The sequence below is a fragment of the Antedon bifida genome, chromosome 5 (assembly GCF_963402885.1).
Source record: "Antedon bifida chromosome 5, ecAntBifi1.1, whole genome shotgun sequence".
Lineage (NCBI taxonomy): Eukaryota > Metazoa > Echinodermata > Crinoidea > Comatulida > Antedonidae > Antedon > Antedon bifida.
The window spans coordinates 29,966,687-29,983,660 of record NC_136230.1 but is presented as its reverse complement, the minus strand read 5'-3'; the positions used below and the strand labels follow the sequence as shown (position 1 = coordinate 29,983,660).

Here is a 16,974-nt window from a genome sequence, read left to right as displayed (position 1 = left end):
TTAACCTGTTTTATGAGTGGAGGTAATGGGAAGGGGTATCATATCATATGATCATACACACTGTTTATTGTGAATTATAAACTGCTACTTCGAAACAAAATTGTGGTTTTTATTTAGTTTTTTTTTTGACATCCCAAACAAGAGTATTTTGTCAATTGAATTACAATTCATTACACCAGCCACAAATATTAAGCATTTTATTTAGACATGTATTTGTTATCAATTGTTGCTGTTACAAACTCAATGATTGTAGAAGAGAAATTTTTTGTTGTTGATCCAATAGATCGAAAGTACTAAAAATAGTATGTTTCGCAAACATTCAGTTTACTTTCACAAGATCAACAGTCTACTTGAAAGCAAAATGAATGTTTGAGAAACGTTGTTGTAAGCACCAATTTTAGTACCTTTCAATCGATTGGATCAACAAAAAAGAACAATTTATTTTCTGTAATATTAGGATTTAAATGAAATTATTTCAAGATCAATGATTGTACAGTAGTTTCAAACATAAACATGATTGATGTGCAAAGAATCCAAGTTTCAAGAAATTGTACAAAAAATGTTGTGCTAGACATTCGATATTAGAAATAAAATTAATCAAGTTATATTGCAAATATGGTAGTTTTTATTTTTTCCCAAATCATGACAGAAATTTACAAAATACAAATTCATGGGATCTTATCATAACCATGTACTGTATCAAATAGTGACAAATATTTCTACATTTTTAAAACATGTAATAATTAAACTTATTTGCTATTTAAAGTATAGAAATAGATTTAAAAATTACTCTATATTACATTATTATTTTATTAATTACAAATATAATTGATGACTGTATATATTTTTATAGCAAAAATTAAATAATATTGATTAAATTAAAAATATCATTCTTACTGTAAAAAGATTAAATTCTTCTATATTCTTTCTATATTGTCCACGATAAAAAAATAATTAAATTTATACATCTGTATATTTTTACGAGATCGCTGCGATCTAGTTTAGTCTCTATTCGTCGATTCCATCCATCTGTCCGTCAACAAAGTATTATATTTATCATTCTTTTTTTTCTATGTATTTTTCTAATTTTCTGGCATTTAATTTTGTGTATAGAGGCTTTAGCATAATATAAGCTTAATTATTTTCTTAATAATTAATAAAAGGACAAGTTTACAAAATCAATAATCTATCTTATCTAATCTCCTTATCTTACGAGAGTCAAGGTGAAATAAAAAAGTTGACTTAAAACTAAATTTACCTTACGAGAGTCAAGCTCAAAACAAATATTTCAGCTCTTTTGCCAAACAACTTCTGATGTTTTAGTAAATGTGTTTAAAGTAATTCAGTGGATACACCACCTGATGTATTCTTTCCATGAAAAATAAATTTACATGAATATCAGCAACAGGAGGTTCACACAGTGGCGTAACGGCTATGAGCGCTCATTAGCTACACCCAGGGGCCCGAAGCTTATGGGGGCTCCTGAGCAGTGCCCAGAGGAAAAAACAGGCATTAAAATATGTAGAAAAAGGCTGAACACGCCGAGGCCTCCAGCTTTGGAGGGCCACTTAGGGTTCCTAAACCAGGGGCCGCAGGCCTCAACGTTACACCACTGGGTTCACACCTTAAACACCATTGGAGACGATCTCTCAACTGTTTCTTTAAGAGTTAATAGTTGCCTTTTTCTTTTGTAATCGTATATGATAAGGAATGAAACGTTTATAGCACACCAGATATATGATGAGCATCACCAATTCCAATCCTAAAACGACGCCAAAGCTGTCTCGAATGCCTCTATTTGTGTACATCTGACTCACAAATATTGGGCCTAGAGTACGAGCTAGACTTCCTGCTGCTGTAAGTATACCCATATACAAGCCCTGAAACAATAACAACAATATCTTAAAATAGGCGTATTTGTAGCTTGTAGCTAGGGTTGTTACAGAGAAGTGATTTTTTTTTAAAGAATGGGCAAATTTGTAATGATCTAGGCCTATTTACACCTATCTGGCTACAGGAACTCCTTTCTAACATTGTTCGGATAGAGAGCTAGCTCAAAATACTGTAGACCAGTTGGAATAAGCCTATTAACATTATTAAATAATGTAAAATCTACTTATATATTGTCCCCCTGAAAATTTTGTTGTTGAATATGCCATTTTAATGTCACAATAGTTATTCATTTTGACCAAAAATTGAAGTAAAAAAAATTAATTGACCTGAAAAAAACTGTGATTTAATTTTGGTTAAATTGAACTGTTGTCTTTTTATTAAGTAAAATCATTGTTTTTGTTAGTTTTTCTTTTTTTGGAAGAGAATAAGTTCATTAAAACTCCAAAACGGCCTATTCAAAGTCTGATTTTTTGTTTTGGGGGGAAAGTACATCTTTAATGTCAAGAAAATGCACCAGCAGAATAACTTACCTGTGGCTTTGGTCCGAGCATCTTAGAATACAGGATAAAACTAAGTACCTGACACGTAGGATACCCCAACGAAATCACGAATATTGCAAGCCCATATTGCCATAGAGGGAGCAATTTAGTATCGCACCAGCTATATGAACAACCTAAGCCTGGTGCTATCGTTGAACTGAAGGTCATATTTACGTCTGATACATTAAGAGCTGAAAAAGAAATATTGTTTATTTTCTTCATTTCAACTGCAACATGATGCATTTTATTTAAATTTTTGAAAACTAAAAATCAATGTAATATTTTGAGTTTGTTAATTTGTTTGCCGTTAAAGCCGATTTCCTACTAAACGAAAGCGTGAGCTTATACGCTTGCATATTCATGTTTCCAACTTCCAAATTCCTCCCTGCGATGAATCCTAGTTCTTTGGGATTTCGCTTCAGTGAAATTGGTAGTTCAAACTATTTCTACTTTTTGTGAAGTGAAAAATTTAGCAACCAATCAGAGCTCAGGAAATGAGCTATGATGCATTCATACGAATCGAAAAGCTCAGCAGACATGCAATCAACATGAAAATCGCAGCTATTTACTCTTGTAGTGGAAACGGTAGTGTGATTTGTTTTCTCTGTGAAACGATTTGAATAAACAAATTTGCCTAGTGGAAAATCGGCTTATGAGGACTTTTTTTTGGAAAATAGTGGCAGCAGTTGATAGCACATAAAACAAAATTTTTGTAGGCCTATTGGCCATCTTACTTACCATAGTAAGGTATTGGCATGTATCCAGGACCCCATGGCAACATCAAAAAGATACCAATGATGAGGAATATTATACCTGCTAACATCACTAATCTATCACCAAATCTATAGAAATTAAATGTTAATGATGTTTACTTAAAACCACTGCAAAAACTAGCCAATGAAATAAAGGTTAAAGATGTATTGTTCCCCCCCCCCCCCCAAAAAAAAAAATAATTTTTACAATTTGTTTGTTGAATATGCCATTTTAATGTCATATAATGGTTATCCAATTTGAACACAAATTGGCCACTCTTTCTCCAGTGTTAATCAGACCCTAGAATCAGAAAGTGTACCCCAGTGACTTACTTCTTACTTAGTGGTTTCACTAATGCGAATACTGACACTGAAATAACTGCACTAACAGCGCCAATGATTCCATTGTACAACACTGCCTGTGGCCTCGTCCAAGCATACATATCCATTGTCATTGGTGTTCCAATTCTACAAGAAAAATAGAATCAGTAACATTGTAAAAAATATAATAGAATCACACTTGCACATAATGTGAGTGAGTGGCCGAGTGGTTAAGAAAGTGGAACCGTAATTACGTAGCCATAACATCGGCAGGAGTTCGAGGTCACTCACTCCATGGTTCTGGTGGTAGAATGAGTCTTCTCGGATAAGGACTATAAACCGTAGGTCCAGTGTACACATAGCTCATGTGCACTTTAAAAAACCTAGTATATCTTTCGAGACGAGTAGGGGGTTACCCCGGTGTACTAGTCCACACAAACACAGGCACTGTGCAATTGGGACTGGACCGTTTTTAGAGGTGTTTACCACCTGTTGGTCCCGATCCTTCACTAACAGTGTTGAATAAATAAAATAAAATAAAATAAAATACTTACACATAATGTTTGTTAAATTAAACATGATGTAATGTTAAACATTTAACTCAATTATTATATATTATTACCATAATTATGTATTAACTCAATATTTATGAATACAGTACACTATATCCAAACAGGACACCATGATTTGCAGGCACTCATTAATTATGATGTTATTTGGTCACATTCTGAAAACATCTTGGGAGAAAATTTGGGAGAACATAGGACGTTGTCACGCCATTTTATACTTGGTAATTGACCTTTTGTTCCTTTCCTTTGGATCATAAATTATTATTATTATTGCTCACTCCTGAGGATGATCAAAGCGTATTTATCGAAACGTCGAAAAACTCAACAGTTTTCAGAACAATACGTGGTGTACCGCAAACTTATATCAACATTATTATTATTATTATACAATTGTAATTTATCCGATACTCACGTTTCATACATTGAGAACACAAATAGTACGATGAAGTAGATGACGTTAAGGATCAAAATCAAAGGCAAGTCAATTCCAATGCTGCTTGAAACTGAAAAAAAGAAAAACATTTATTTCAAACTAAAGTCTTAATGAATCAGTTCACAATGATGAAACATGCAAACAGGACCATTTGCAAAACATAGTTTTGCAAATGTGTGGCACAACATAGTTGTAATGTATAAGGCTCAATCAAACACTATCAAACTTTATGACAAAAAGTGATGTGCCCATATATGTACATGATGATATCATATCACTACCATATTTGGGTATATCAGTACCATGTATGGGCGCATCACACTTTTTTTTGTCAAACTAGTTTGATAGTATATTATTATACTTTTTACACTGGATATAAAGATAATCACACAAAGGAGCATATGATGTTATACTATATAATAATGTGGCACAATTGCGTGGCACCTTACCTGATTCTGATGCCGTATTAGATGGTAGTTGATGATATGCATTTTGTTCTGATTTTGCTATGAAATGACAATGAAGAATGTAATCAATTTTAAAGACACATGAGTAGGCTAAGCAAACATATTATACACACGGTAACTGATCTAAAGCTCTTTATACACTATCAATCTTTATGTGACAAAAAAACTACCATATTTAGGTATATCACTACCATATTTGGGCACATCACACTTTTTTTGTCAAACTAGTTTGATAGTGTAAACAGAGCTTAAAACAAAAAGTGAAACTATAGCCACATATTTGTTTCAGTCTGTTTTATTGAGAACTATATAGTAATTAAGAACAATGGTCTCCACTTTAATAAGGTACTCTTTATAATCCATTGATAACGTCTGTAGTTATAACATGGAAGAATTTGTTTTCCTTCATAATGATACTGGTTGGACAAATAGAAACTTCAATGAGAGAATCACATTCCCTTTCTACTACAAATGGAATGTTCGGGCACTGTGGCATTTGAATCCAAGGGGTTAGGTTCAATCAACATACAAATCATCAGAGTAAGGGCAGAATCTGTTTGGGCTTTAGCTTATTCTAAAGACCAATTTACTGAGACGAGTGGTAACGGTAAGCTTGTCCCACGTAGAATCTGTTTATATCCTCAGCGGAAACTGTCTGTCCGCTCCGCACTGTGTGTAAATGGTCATAAGGAATAACAGATATTTTTATTACCGTTATGTTATTATCGTCTGTGTAAATTGGCTTTTATGGTTATTATTTTTTGGTGAACGAATAAATATTATTATTGTATTATTATTATTAGATTATTTGAAAAAAAACCCAATAGAATCATAGAGTATGTACCACCAAAATGACACAAGCAATCAGTAGAATCTTACCTGAAGCAAAGTTATCCATACTGTCGTACAGTGACGATGAATTTGGTGAAGAAGCGTTAATAGCAGTACCATTATTTGCTGATAGTGATTATGATAAAGAATGATTGAAAATGTACTGATAAATGTAAAATAATACTTGAATAAACATTGATGTATAAACTGCTAAAATACTATAATAATAGAAGTCCACCTTCCTGAAAGAAGGGGATGGGTTAGCTTTCCCTAAAAACATTGTTGTCCAAATTTTCAGCGTGAGCTTATACCTGATACATGATCATACAATGCATGATGGGAGGAAGCAATGAGGAACAATGAGGAGATGTTTATTACCTGATCAAAATTCCATTGACAATTCTATCTTATGCACAATTTTAAATTTGGTTTAAAACAAAAATTAAACTCTTTTCATTAAATGTGAAAAATGTCAGGAAAATCAAGTAAGGTTACAAACATCCCTCATACCCCATCCTCACCCCTTGATATAAAACATTATGTATATTAAAGGCAGTAAGATGTACATGGTGATTGAACGAGATGACCTTTGTACCTTTTTTGACATTTTCGACTCCTTCATGAAATGCATTCATATTATAATCTTTGTCTGTATTTAAATATAACAAAGTTATTTTATCTAGTTAAAAAATGTTTATATTATTCAACTAATAATTCAAAATTTCTATTATTAATGATCAGCTGAGTGTTGAAAAACTACATTATATAAAAATTTGATAATGTTTTGTTGAAATACTTCTTTCAATCCCGAGGACACAGGGCCAGTTGTGGTTTTTTAACACTAAAGATGACCTCCTCACAAAATGTTTGTTGGACACAACTTTACTTAAAATAAAAATGAACGTCTAGTGAGTTTAGCCCTGTTGTACAAAGCCATTTCAACTTGGGAAAATGTATGCATTAGCTGCTCCTATATTCCCCAAGATTATGTAAAATCTTGAAACATCATTTTATGATATTAAAAGATTGTTAATCTGTTAACCGACCAATCACCTGTCTTATTTTAACATGGTGACCATATTAAGGAGAGTATAACTTGCTGCCATATTTATTTTGGTCACCATCCACAAAACTGTGAGTTCTATAATGATACTATATTCTGATATAATACCATTTTGTATTTAATTTAATTGGTGTGTAACACAACAAAACAAACAAAAAAGGAGTGATTTAATGAATGAAATCAACCTTCTAAAATTCCCAGCTATGGATATCTATCTTTCCTAATGGAACTTACCAGGAGTGTCATTATCAACTGTTATATCTGGGATGTGGTATTCCTTAAATGCCAGAAGGATAAGGGCGAGATTCACGCATGTCATGATGGCATTTACAAATGCTGGTACTGTGTACATATTGATGGAGAGCTCCCCAACGGAAACACCGTTTTCACCAATCGGAACAAAGGCAGCCTGAAAGACTACAAAACTCTTAAATTATTGCAAAATCATTAACAATAAATCTTAGAGAAGGAGAATTATATTAATTGTGAGCTGGTTCTTCTAAGGGGACACTTTTGGGACCCAACATATTCTGTCCTTATTAGGGATGTCCCCTGAATATAATGTTAAAACAATATTACCTATTGTTATATGGAAAAGTGTAATCCCAATAGGATGTCTCCTGAATAGGGATGTCTTTATTTGATTAATTCTTCTCAGTGAAACATAAAAAGGGAGCACTGATGAGAGACAAAAGCTGTCACAGACAACTATCTTCAAAGAGCCTGTCTCTCCGACTATGTTCCAATCTATTATTTATAACAGACTTTAAATGATACTATAGGGATGCATCCTGAATAGGCGTGTCCCAAACTTGGGGTTCTACTGTAACAGACTTGTCAAATGAATGACACTTACCAGGACCAAAGATAAACCCTACAGCCTGGAATCCACTGATAGCTGCCATAGTACCAGTTCTTTCTTGAAGACTCGTTGCTGTTGAAACATAGGACCTGGCCACTGCTGTATTACCTATTAATTAAAGAAGTAGTGTACAGTACAGTGGGTAGTGAAAGCAACAAAGCTTTAGCTCTGTCTACACTATCAAACTAGTTTGACAAAAAAAGTGTGATGTGCCCAAATGTGGCAGTGATATACCCAAATATGGTAGTGATATGCCACCATCGTGTCCATATGGGCACATCACATTTTTTTGTCACATAAAGTTTGATAGTGTAGACAGAGCTTCTGCATTATCAAACTAGTTTGACAAAAAAAAAGTGATACGTATGTATGCCCAAATAAGATAGTATATGACATCATCATGTCCATATAAGCATACACACATCACATCACGTTTTGATAGTATAGACAGAGCTTCTGCATTATCAAACTAGTTTGACAAAAAAAAAGTGATACGTATGTATGCCCAAATAAGAATAGTATATGACATCATCATGTCCATATATGCACACACACATCACATAAAGTTTTGATAGTGTAGAAAGAGCTTAAAGAACACACATGACAATCACACCTCCAGATAATAGTATTGATATCCACATGGGATCAGGGAACAATGTCACATGATCATTTAGTATGTCTTGTGCAGTAATACCTTCACCTTATTAATGTTATCCTCTACTTCCCCAATTTCAGTGGTGATGACAGCTTACAATAATGTTTTTAATAGCATTTTACATTAAACATTTTAAAAATCATTCAGAATTGTAAAGTGCCACTGGTTTAACAAGATATATTTCAACATTGCAACAATGACATTTAGAAAATAGTGACAGTCAGTACTGTACATATACAAATAGAAGAACAATGAATAAAAAAACAAACAATAAATCCACCGAGAGAGAGGTACAGAATAAAGAGGCTTAATCATTCTCTACAGTGTGAATGAACTTTTAAAGCAGACTTACTACACTTGTCAGCCTTTGAAACTTCTGTTAATATGTACTGAACCTTACAATTGTGTGTTTGTTTTTGGGTCTATATTTGATATAATAAGTTATTTTGTATTTTAAGACATTTTGTAGCCCTTTGGCTGCCTTCTCCTCCCATGTGTGTGTTTTTAAATACAAATTACCGCAACTAGCACAAAACAGTTTCCATTTAATTCTACCTACCTGCACTGAAGCCGAGGAGTAGCCTAGCCACTAGCATGTACTCAGCATTGTGAGACTTGATAGCCTGTAGAAATGCATAGAGTAGGTTAGCCCCTATGCTTAGGATCAACGAAAAGACTAGTGGTTCTCTAGCCCCTCTTATGTTACCCCAGACTCCGCAGATTGGCGATGACAGAAGTTGGCCCAGGCTGTAAGAGGCCACCACCCAGCCAAGAAATGTCTTAGTTGCATTGTCATCAATCTGTACAAATTGGTTACAAAATGATAAAAATTAATGCAAATTAATTATTATCTTCTCCTTCAATTATATACTTATATTTTTTGTCACCAAAGAAATAAAAATATATTGAAAGCAGCAAAAAAAAAAAAATATAAAAAGATACAAGAATTTAAACATATTGAATATGGTTTTAATTCTTTTGGAAGTGTATAAGAATAAGTTTAGTTTCATGTGAACTTTATTCAATCAATCATAATATTTTTTTAGTCATAATAATGATAACCATAATAACTTGAGTACAGTGATTTTTACAAAAAAATATTAATTATAAAATATATACAGTACTGTATAGTGTTTATTTACAATAATGATAATAATAATAGAATAGTGATTATTTATAAGTACGGCCAGTTAACAAGTAAAATAACACTGACTTTGAATAATAAAATACTGAATAAATATACAATGTTTCATTAGAGGTCTACAATCAATCAATGGAAGAGATGAAAATGTATAATAAGAAGTATAAAAAATAAATATTGTTTAAAAAGATGAGATTATATTGGCAAATGACTTACCCGAGTCAAGTATGGCCACACAGACGGCATAACCATTGAGAACCCTAATGAACTCAGAAACATTGTGAGGTACATTATATGTATAGAGCGCCATCGCTTCTTGTTGTCCTTCTCACTTAAAAATGTTGTCCCGTTTTCAATACTAGTTTGAAAAAAGGAGAAAAATCTTATTAGGATAAATTGTGTGCAATACAAATTTCAAAGAGAAAAGTAAAGTCTCGGTACTGTATATATTTCTGAAGTATCATAGGAATATTTTGTAATACAACATCACATGTGTTTCACATGTATCTAGTAGTAACCTAACACTTAACCTAACCTTACATGATACAGGCACCACATGTGATATAAATGAGATACTGTATTACCGAATATTCCTATGATACTTCGGAAATACTGTAGATAGTATGTGGAGATACAGCACTGGAAATCAGGTGTGCAATAAACGAAAAAAGTTATATTTACAATGTTGACAAAATAAACAGAAGCCTTATTAAGATACCTGAACTTTTCCATCACTGGCCCAATACAACAATTCAACAATTGTGTCTTGATTAAAAGTTTAAAAGTAAAACATGAACGTTCAGATTAAATTTACAATTTAGCTCAGCGATTACTTGGTCCTGTATCTAAACAGTTTAAACTTCAAAGACACACTACGCTTCGCTTATAAACTGTACAATGTTTATTAATTGGTCAAAATAAAGTTGCTTAAATGGACGTGCGGTTGTAAAGGTACATAAACAAGATGAAAATAAACACCTAATGTTTAAAGTTTAATTAATCTTAACCACAACAGATACAATACAGTCCAGATATAGATTGGTCTTATTATTATTAAAAGGGTCATTGACCATTTAGCAACTCTATTGAAGCCTCGCACTATAATGAACTGTTCTCAGAAACATTGTGCTCTAAAGAATTTTAAACTGCATGATGGATAAACTGGCAATTAATAATTTGATGAATAAGTCTGAAAATTGTCAAATTAGCTACCAGCCAATGGGTTTTTGGTTGAATTTAACCATTTCTTTTGTCATTATATAAGTGAAAACATTGTTTTTTCCCCATTTTTTTTCTACTAAAGTGATTAACTCTTCTTAACCTTCATTTTTATGTTTTTGGGGGACAATACATTTTTAAAACATAACATAAAAAAAATGAATAAAAAAACAATTTGGTGACAGCCATATTTTAAACACATATTGTGTTTGGTTAAAAATATTCATCTGGGGTATAATCACAAATATCATGATATATTAATCTAAAGGCCAATCTACAGACGAGAGGAAACAGTAATAAAAATATAGAAAATCTATGTTATTCCTTATGACTATTTACACACAACAAGGAAGGGACGGGTGGTTTCTGCTCAGGATAGATACAAATTCTACGTGGGACAAGCTACGCAGTTTTCTGCTTACCGTTACCGCTCGTCTGTGTAAATTGGCCTAACAGTACCAACTACCACAGAACAGACTACATCAAACCAATTTATAGGCTTAAAAGTAAATTCTGCCACAACATTCAGTACATCAAACACATTTATATGCATAAAGTATTACTGATATAAACTCTATTTTACAAAAAAAAAAACATGCAACTTTTAAAATTTCAATCTTTATAAAAATTATTTCAAATGTACAGTACCTTATCGCTAACATAATCACAATCACAATAAAGTATAACATTAAAAGAAAATCGACAGTTCTATCGATAATATTTGAAGCTTACTGTGAATTTAAACCTTTATTAATGTACGATTAAAGTACCAGCATTCATACAATAGACATACAGCAGTTGCTCATCTACCTCACTTACCATAATAATTAACATTAATGAAGTGCATAAATCAATCAAATACATAAAGTCATCATTCTCATTTACAAAGAAATCCAATAAAAGCTGTAGTACAGTAAGGTTTCTAAAGCTCTGTCTACACTATCAAACTTTATGTGATGTGCCCATATATGGACATGATGATGTCATATCACTACCATAATTGGGCATATCACTACCATATTTAGGTACAACACATCACACTTTTTTGTCAAACTAGTTTGATAATGTAGACAAGTCAGATCTGAGTTTTCTAGACACCCGTCAATTGATCACAGAAATTTTATAAAGTTAAAATTATTGATAGCCATAACATTAAATTCAGGCTAGTAGTAACCAAACTGGTTTATAAATGTATTCATGAGTGTTGGATGGCTACAGAAAGCTGTCATTAAACTTGATTTATATTAATACTGTCATGACCATTAACTATTATGTTAAGCTATCAAACTTTATGTGACTAAAAAATGTGATATGCCCATATATGGACACGATGATATATATCACTACCACATTTTGGCATATCACTACGATATTTGGACACATCACATTTTTTTTTCACATAATACAGTATTTGATAGCTTTTGTTTGTCAAACTAGTTTGATAGTGTAGACAGAGCTTAATTTTTGTTGTTTGGGTCATTAAATCAAACAACTTTTGCAGGTCAGAATGCGAATATTAAGACTACACAAACTTAATATGAATAATTCCGAAACGGGATCTCTTTAAAAAGTAAGTGGATTCAAGGGAGACAGACAGCCCGGGACATTCTAAATTCAGAAACTTACAATGCAAAAGTTGAGCACTTGATTGTTATATCATTTTTAGCCCCCACCCCCAAAATTCCAACACTGAGTTTATTTTTTTAACATTAGAAGATACAGTACTACGCATTTTTTTTTTTCAAATCAATAAATAAATGAAATAAAACAAGAATAGAACAGAAAAATGTAAATGATTCAAAAGATTTCTAACTCAATGAAACCAAAGCAATATCCTTGAAAGTGAAATCTTCACAAACCACAAATGGTGTCAAATGCCTTTGTATTAAGATCCTGTAAAATCTCACTTTTTGTAAGCAAATTTAGCTCTATTATTGTAGTATAAAAGTACAATACTGTATAAGTGCAATGTATACACGTATTATACAGCCATACATTACCTTAATATATAAGTAAATAAAACACCCCTTTTTTTTTTGGGTACTGTATGTGTTTATTTAGCTTTTAGACAAGTTTGCGGTCTACAATACAGCACTATACAGTAGAAATAGGAATTTATGGTGGCATTTTATACATAGAATAAAAATAGAATGACAAGTGTGGTTTAGCGGTGTAATAAAAGTAAAAAAAAACTATCTATTAAACAAATTATACATAATAAAATCTTTTTATAAATGGCATAGAAAAGTACCATTAAGTCACACTGTATAGCAATTATATTGTATCATTATAAAGTTATTAAAATGTCTGCAATAAAAGAAAGCTAAACTGTGATTCAAATTTATTTAATTATAACTGTACAGTACATTTTGCAGTCCATTCTAAATTCTTATATTGTATGTATAGTAAAATTAGTTATAAGTCTAGTACCCATTATTTCCAAAATCTAGTCCAAAATAACTCTTTTTTTTTTGTAAATTTTTATTTCATTCATCTTCAGTAATCACAAGTCAACAGGGTTGAAAACATACAATGATAAATACAAATAATATAACAAATAGATCATATGTACACTACAAATAAAATTGTTTACATTTGACAAAACCATATGACGGAAACAAGTGAATCATAGAAAATGTCAACTGATATAGTACAAGGTCTTAATCCTTGCATACAAGGCACAACACAATATGATGCCAGTCTACCTATCTAAAGCTTATGCATATTTACCAGCATATTTACCAGCGTACTAGATCTCTTAAATCAGGTGGCCATATGTAGACTAGGACATCTGCATATGGTGGAATAGCTTTTGCTGTGGAAGCTCAAACTCTCTAATTTCCTACCAATTTCAATCAGACCCCTTTGGAAACAAGCCTCTGGGCTTAAAGGGCCATCCCCTGCTTTCCATGCTTATTTTCTTGTCTAGTCTTGTTTTTTTATATTTAATGTTTCTCTTTTTATTTCATTTACATTATACTGTCTTATATATTTGTACTGTATTTGGAAAGCAATAAATATTACTTACTTACTTACTTACTTAGACTACTCTGTGCTACTATAAACTCTTTCAAGATCCAGTTGAAATGTTTCATTTTCTAAACAAGCTTTTAATTAATTTTAATTATTGTCATCGTCTATTTTAATTTATGTACAGCGCATTGAGAGCATGCTTATATGAGAAAGAATGAATTATTATTTAATATTAATTATTAAATATTATCAAATGTACAGACAGCAACAACATTCTAAACAACTTTTTCTCCAAAAATGTTGACATATGGGCCAACACAAGGATTTTTGTCAGGGGGAGCACTAACAAAAAACATAATTAAGTAGTACATAATTTCATTCCAGCTGTCAATATGGGGGAGGGGCTGGATCCACTCCTGACCCCCCTCTAAAGTGTGTTGATCCAGCTTCTTCATATACAGAGATCTAACTCACACATGACTGATAACATTTAAAGGTCAAAGTACTATTCTGAAGCCTATTACTGTAATCTTTTGATTGTAACCCGTGACAGACTTTATTTGCATGGTGGATGCATGCATCACATGTTATATTGTTTTCTTACAGTAATCAGTACTATAATGCATTAGATTTTTATAATAATAATGTACTTAATAATATTCTTTTATTGCAATGCTATACTAAAATGATGGGTATTATGTGACTATGATTTTCTAAATAGTACCTGGCTACAAAACATGGCCTGGAAAAATTAGGATTCAATTAAACTAAAATACAATTACAGATTATTGATAAGGAATTATTATTTTAGCACATGTGATAAAATAATGAAATTAATAATTATTTTTTTAGTTATTTCTTAGTTTTAAGTCAAAGTTGTAAATGTAGTCTTGCAGGTGATCTTTTGAGTAAAGCTGCACTATCATCTTTTCTCCCCCATTGCCTAGAGAAAGATTGTTGTTGTATCAATGGCCACCAGAGTCACGATCTTCTCGGTCATATAGACATAATAATTAATATTGTTGGATTGCCATTGCGTTATCGATCAACGTAAGGACCCTTCATCAACATAGCCACAGCGAAAATGATTTAAATTTTGTAAATCATAACAAATTTGTTATAATTAATAAATAATAAACATCCCACATTTAAAACTAAACTACGTCTGGACTGCTACTTAGTTTAAGAAGTACTGTAGATTACACTGTACTCTAGCCTACTACAGTACTACCAACTAGGCTAGTCCTACCCGGCCTACTAATACTACTAGCCTACTAATAGTACTAGGCTACTAGCTAGGGGCCTAGAGTACGTACTTAGTTAGGCCTAGGGCCTAATTAAGTTAGGCCTGAACCTGGGTCTAGCCTAGAACTAGGTCTAGCTCTATATAATGTAGATTTGTTAGGCAAATACTTACCTATTTACACCGGAAAGCAGCCTAGTTCGTTCATTTGTCTTTTCCATAATCTCCTATTATTCACATTTATTTGAATTTGGTTACACTGCACCCAAAAGTAGGTTGGTTGCGAGAAAATTAGGTTGCGGTTTTATTGTTGATTGCAAAAACTTGATAGAAAGATCGTTGTCACAGTTCTGCACCACCACCGCGAGGTGCTAAAAATAAGTTTGTAAAATAGAGGGCAGCAGACACAATTTTCCAAGAGTCAGAGAAGTGGAGAGGAGGAGAGGCTACCAATAGAATAGGCACAGCACAGAAAGTATCGGTTTCTTTAACTTAAGCAATCAGATCGTTTAAAAAAGTGCCACTGATCATTAATATAATAATCCAATGCTAGAAATTTTGTTTAACGTCACGTCCTGGTCAACGGTTTTAACATTCTTTAAGCCATAAGCAAACAGTTTTTCTTTTCTGTTTAGTGGTCAACCCTTTACCGTAATAAACTCCTTCGTTCAGTCAATTTGATTCCTATTGAGCAATACTGAATTTATTGACAAAAATATCGATGATTGATTGATAAAATAATTATTAATATCAGTTCATTAATTAATCTATGTGAGTGTGTAAGTATGACAACAAATGATTAATTTAAATTCCAATATTTATTTCTCTATTTGTATCAACATAACATCAATATTAAACTAATGTTATTATGTTACTAATTCCTATGTTACTGCAACAAAGTTTATTTCTCTGCTGGCAGAATCCACTTTAATAAGTTTTTTTTGTCTTTTTATTGTGGGACTAATACTGGCTGTACACACAACTTAAGTCTTTATAAACCATATTCACTATATAAACATTTTTGTACAATTTATTTTGTGTTCATCTCATTGTGGTTTAGAGTCGGCAAACTTGTAAAGTGTTTCATTGACCTGTTGGCTGTTCATGTTCTCCAGGTCAGCACAGCTTTCCTGTCCAAAGTCTGAAATTGAGAAAAATGGTAAATATAATCATATCATATAAAAATATGTTTACTACATTTTTGCATGCCACCGACTTAGCACAGGGTTACCCACAGCTAATTACTACATATTTCTTTATTTGTTGTGCAGTTACACAGCTTACCATATCTTGCATACATCTTTGGTTGGATTCCGCTACATTCTCGAACACGAATGGGAAAAGCAGGATTTTGCTTTTTCAGGTCAACATAACATTTCTCAACCCAGTCTCTGAAACAGTAAAAAAATAAATATTATTATTAAAAAAACAAATTTAGGCCTAGAGGTGTTGAAAGAGATAATACTAACCCTCTCCTAAAAGAAAGAATAAATATAAGACATTAATTGAGCAAAATCAACCAATCACAACACTCCTAAGCTAGGCCCCACAAATCAGTGGTTGCTCTAACAAAGTTGTCCAGGACAGCACTCCACTGTTGCTTGCTTACTGCCCACACACATCACACACACGACGACATTCTTGTCGCAGGCCTAGGCTATACACTAACGATTTGTATTTACATGATTTATGAAAATTTCATCAATCAAGTTAAACAATAAATTAAAATATTGGGATTACCTTACACCTTGGCTAGAAGAAGATCGTTGACATAAAAGGATTCGAATTTCTTTCAGATACTGCGGTAACTTTCGTACTCCTACGGAGGAAGCCATTTTAATTTTGCTTAGTTGCATAACATAACACATGGACATGCGGTACAACACGAGATTTAGTTTTAAGTACAATAAACTTAGTATTCAGTAATTTTACATTAATTATTGTTAAACCATTTTTTATTTAATTTTTGTATAAATCTTATATGTAAAATTGATAAATATTGTGACATACATCA

At 32.3% G+C, this 16,974-nt stretch overlaps 2 protein-coding genes across 2 annotated transcripts; both read right to left on the bottom strand.

Annotated features, from left to right (window-relative positions):
- Window positions 1-627: 627 nt before the first annotated feature.
- On the bottom strand, window positions 628-15,270 carry LOC144843600 (major facilitator superfamily domain-containing protein 8-like). The gene is made up of 12 exons (XM_078700460.1): window positions 15,135-15,270; window positions 9,743-9,884; window positions 8,945-9,185; window positions 7,725-7,838; window positions 7,103-7,285; window positions 5,854-5,931; window positions 4,957-5,013; window positions 4,487-4,577; window positions 3,518-3,652; window positions 3,171-3,274; window positions 2,424-2,623; window positions 628-1,880 (listed from the first exon to the last, which is right to left on the bottom strand). The coding sequence occupies exons 1-12, from the start codon at window positions 15,179-15,181 to the stop codon at window positions 1,662-1,664; spliced, it is 1,611 nt and encodes a 536-aa protein (XP_078556586.1). The 5' UTR covers window positions 15,182-15,270; the 3' UTR covers window positions 628-1,661.
- Window positions 15,271-15,759: 489 nt separating this feature from the next.
- On the bottom strand, window positions 15,760-16,847 carry LOC144843621 (NADH dehydrogenase [ubiquinone] 1 alpha subcomplex subunit 2-like). Its single transcript, XM_078700490.1, has 3 exons — window positions 16,701-16,847; window positions 16,245-16,351; window positions 15,760-16,101 (listed from the first exon to the last, which is right to left on the bottom strand). The coding sequence occupies exons 1-3, from the start codon at window positions 16,832-16,834 to the stop codon at window positions 16,007-16,009; spliced, it is 336 nt and encodes a 111-aa protein (XP_078556616.1). The 5' UTR covers window positions 16,835-16,847; the 3' UTR covers window positions 15,760-16,006.
- Between the last annotated feature and the right edge of the window lie 127 nt (window positions 16,848-16,974).

What these genes read in the sequence shown, in the direction of transcription:
- LOC144843621 (XM_078700490.1), bottom strand. Translation starts at nt 16,834, where the DNA reads ATGTCCATGTGTTATGTTATGCAACTAAGCAAAATTAAAATGGCTTCC. An exon ending in TCTTCTAGCCAAGGTGTAAG is followed by an intron (nt 16,352 to 16,700) that starts GTAATCCCAATA and finishes TTACTGTTTCAG; the next exon opens with AGACTGGGTTGAGAAATGTT. An exon ending in AAAGATGTATGCAAGATATG is followed by an intron (nt 16,102 to 16,244) that starts GTAAGCTGTGTA and finishes TCTCAATTTCAG; the next exon opens with ACTTTGGACAGGAAAGCTGT.
- LOC144843600 (XM_078700460.1), bottom strand. Translation starts at nt 15,181, where the DNA reads ATGGAAAAGACAAATGAACGAACTAGGCTGCTTTCCGGTGTAAATAG. An exon ending in TGTGGCCATACTTGACTCGG is followed by an intron (nt 9,186 to 9,742) that starts GTAAGTCATTTG and finishes CAATTTGTACAG; the next exon opens with ATTGATGACAATGCAACTAA. An exon ending in TATGGATAACTTTGCTTCAG is followed by an intron (nt 5,014 to 5,853) that starts GTAAGATTCTAC and finishes GTCATTTCATAG; the next exon opens with CAAAATCAGAACAAAATGCA.